We start from the raw sequence: 3,423 nt of genomic DNA on the forward strand, positions 1-3,423 counted from the left end.
TCCTTCCTGCAGAGAAAACCCACTTCTGGTAGATGACGAGACTCCTGCTTCTCCTTCCAGGCGTGTTTTTCCTCCAGAAATGTCTGGGCTTTGCATTTACAGCTGCTGATGGACCAGGAGGCTGCCCTGGTCCTGCCGACCGATGTGTTTCTCATTATTCATTTGTAAACTGGTTTACACCTTAGTCCTTAGAGAGTCCCCCTTTGAGAGATGCATCTGATCTTGGGGTGCCACTCAGGTTCTGAGTCTCTGAAGCTGACCTCCCCGACTTCTCTTCCGAGTCTGGAAGGCTTGGGAGTTAGGACTTCCAGGAGCTACAGTCTGAGGCACCTTCGAGTGGCATGAAGGTTGCCTCTCAGCATTCCCAAGGGACACTCGTCTAACCCACCTCTCTGGGAGCCTGCTCTCTGGACATGTCACAGTGGACATAGAACAGCACAACTTCAGACCCATACACTGGTCCCTGGACCTTGTGGAGGACAGGCAAGAGCCACATGCTGTGCCCTGCCAGACTGTCGGAGAGAATGCTAGGAACACAGAACACCTCGAATGCCAACCAGTCCGAAGGCCAACCAGTCCGCATCAGCTACCTGGACCCCAGGCCTGACTCATTTGGGAGAAATCGCCCCTTTAATGCATTTGGGCACTTTGTGTCCCCTCTTCTGTTCCGGGGGTGAGGGGACACCTTACTTTGGTGGGCTGCATCTTCTCAGTGGCATTAGGATGTCCGTATCTTCTTGCAGAATTCAGATGTATTCATGGTATCCCCAGGTACTAGGTCTAACATAAGACCTGTCACCACCTATCCTGTGTATTAAAAGCCTCTTTGCTCCCAGTTTCCCTTAGGGGTGTGCGCTCCTGGCACCCCACTGCGCACTCGGGGCAGTTTTGTAGTATGAACAGCTAAGCAGCAGCTCCACCGCTGCTTGTGATCAGGCTGCCCAACCCTTACCCAGGCAACTTCGCAGGCAAAACGCACGCCCTGCGTCTTTGCACCCTCCCTCCTCTTCTATCCAGCCAGTATCCTGGGACTCAGTCCTGCATCGGATGACTACTGTGCCCCTCAAGTGGGAGTTCCTTCTCTGAGTCAAAAGCAGTTTCCCCCCTCAGGGTTCAGCTCCCTAGTGACTCACTCCTCCCTGAAGCTCGCCATTCCTGCCTCCGGTGCTGCGTCCTTAGTATCGTCCTTAGCATCGCGGGTGCAGCCGGGACCAGGGCACACGGAGAAGCCCCCTCCAGGCAGGGAGAGCGGGAGCTGGAAGCGTCTCAGTGAGCTGTGGCTTGGGTCCTAGGTCACCACCCTCCAGGCTCTGAGCAGGTGCTCACTAACACCCATTTCTGTGCAGACTATCCTGTTCTGCTCGGTCCTGGGAACTGACCTTCCTGAAGAAACCACCTCTCCCCACATGACTGGGTCATGAATACGTCATTGCCATGGTTTCCCTCTTTCAGGCTTTGAGTTGGCAAAATAGGAAGTTGGAAGTTTAAATACCAGCCCTTCTTCACCCTCATAAAATATCTGAGTGGTAGTTCTTATACTGTTAATAAAGGCTTGCTTTATACCATATTGTAGATAAGGCAGAGTTTTATCCTTAAAAATATTCTTAAAGTTTTAGATCATAGGTTTAGAGGTATCTTTCCTAACCTCTTATTTTAGACTTTGAGCTATTTCTGTGGTTGGAGTGGGTTTACCAAATTACCAGGGAAGCAAGTAAGTTCCTGTCACCTAAACGGGCAAACAGACCTGCAGGATCACTGGTGAAATGTGTGCTTTTTCCTTCCTACCAGGTAGCAAGTTACATCAAAGAGCAGACTCAAGAACAGTTTCAGATGATAATCATCTCCCTCAAGGAGGAGTTCTATGCCAAGGCTGACGCCCTGATCGGCATCTACCCAGAGGTAAAGATGAGCACCCTTCCCGTCCTTTCTTCCTGGAGACTGGAGATACTGCTGGGTTTCTGCAGTGATAACTACAGGCTTACATTATTTTTTAATTAAATAAGATTAAAAGTAACTTCAGGTATTTTTCTGTGACAGTACAAAGATTTAAGATCTGAAAAGGCAAATTGAAAATTACAGAATTTTCTTTATAAAATAACAGCATATTTACACAAAGTAAGCTGTAATACTGTATTCCTATTTCTGTAATGTTTGAATGTTTTAGGCAAAAGCAAATGTATTGTGGTAGAACTAATAAGGAACCATTTATCTTCCAAAAATACCAGAGGGAAAAGCAAAGAAATTGACTGAAAGTTCCAAGTTGTATAGTAACTTTTAGAAGTGAACAAATCTTTCTTAAGCTATTCAAAATACTCGAGGTAATGGAGGATTTCTGATCGTTCCGTTTTTGGACAATGAGATGCTAAGATAAAAATTTCCCTTCCTGTACCTACAAATTGTTAGGGGACCACTGGAGATGTGCTGCAGTAGAGAAATGAAAATTCTCACACAGGGTAAGGGAGGAAAACAATCTAAACAGTCTGCCCACCTCAGCGGCTCTGGCTGGGCCTGGAAATCAGACTGGCAAGACAGAAAAGCAAGCAGGAGCATCATGGCTGAGTAACCCAAAGGGGTAGCTAGAACTTGGGCTCCTCTCCAGTCTCAGGCTGAAGTGCGGAAAGGAGCAGGGGGAGGGGGAGCAGAGGTGACAGGTGACCAGGAAAGCATGGTGACCAAGCCACGTGTGCTCTGCAGATCACATAGGTGCCTTTCATTGACAGCAGTCGTTAGAGTAGGGAAGGTGTGAATTTAGAAAAGCAGGACTTGTGGCCAGTGTTTAGAGCTTTTCCTGCATCTCAGTAGCTCCAACAGCCCACATGCCAGAGCCATATTTTGGCGTGGCACATCCTGATACCCTGTCCAGGTAATACAGAAATGAGCTAATAAAGCTGATGTAAATGCAAGCCACTGATACCTTATGAGGTGGCCATACCATACGTTTCCTTTCAAATGCAAGTCCAAATTCACTACTGGCTCTTGTTTTAGGCTTAATAGCACCTTTTCCTTCGTAGAAGGACTAACTTAGCTGTCTGCTCTTCATTTCAGCACGATGACTACATGTTCAGCCGAGTTCTGACTTTAGATCTTTCTCAGTATCCAGACACTGAAGGCGAAGAAGGCAGCAGGAGACAGCGAGAGTCCCGCTAGGGTCCGAGTGCCCCGGCGCAGCTGCCGGCTCTCAGAGCGGAGAGATAGCTGTGGTCAGGTCATCACTGTTCAATTCTCACTCTAGTGTTCAAACTGTTGAGTAACCAACTTCTGGAGGCAGCCAGCCTGTGTGCCGTCTGAGAAAGCTGAACCGTTACCAGCAAAGGAGCTGCTGCTCACTTCTGTTAGGCGTGTTTAGGCCCCGCTCCTGTAGGGAAAGTTTCCTGGAAGAGTTAGCTTTGAACGATTTAAAAAAAAAAAGGTACAATTTTGTTA

The 3,423-nt window shown here is 48.0% G+C and overlaps 1 protein-coding gene across 1 annotated transcript in view; it reads left to right on the top strand.

Annotated features, from left to right (window-relative positions):
- The window catches only part of SMC1B (structural maintenance of chromosomes 1B), a 60,523-nt gene extending 57,376 nt beyond the window's left edge, over positions 1 to 3,147 (top strand). The window contains exons 24-25 of the mRNA XM_059681395.1: positions 1,789 to 1,899; positions 3,046 to 3,147. Coding sequence (XP_059537378.1) covers positions 1,789 to 1,899; positions 3,046 to 3,147 — 213 coding nt within the window. The remainder of the gene's footprint in view (positions 1 to 1,788; positions 1,900 to 3,045) is intronic.
- Positions 3,148 to 3,423: the final 276 nt, after the last annotated feature.

Source organism: Myotis daubentonii, chromosome 2 (assembly GCF_963259705.1).
Source record: "Myotis daubentonii chromosome 2, mMyoDau2.1, whole genome shotgun sequence".
Lineage (NCBI taxonomy): Eukaryota > Metazoa > Chordata > Mammalia > Chiroptera > Vespertilionidae > Myotis > Myotis daubentonii.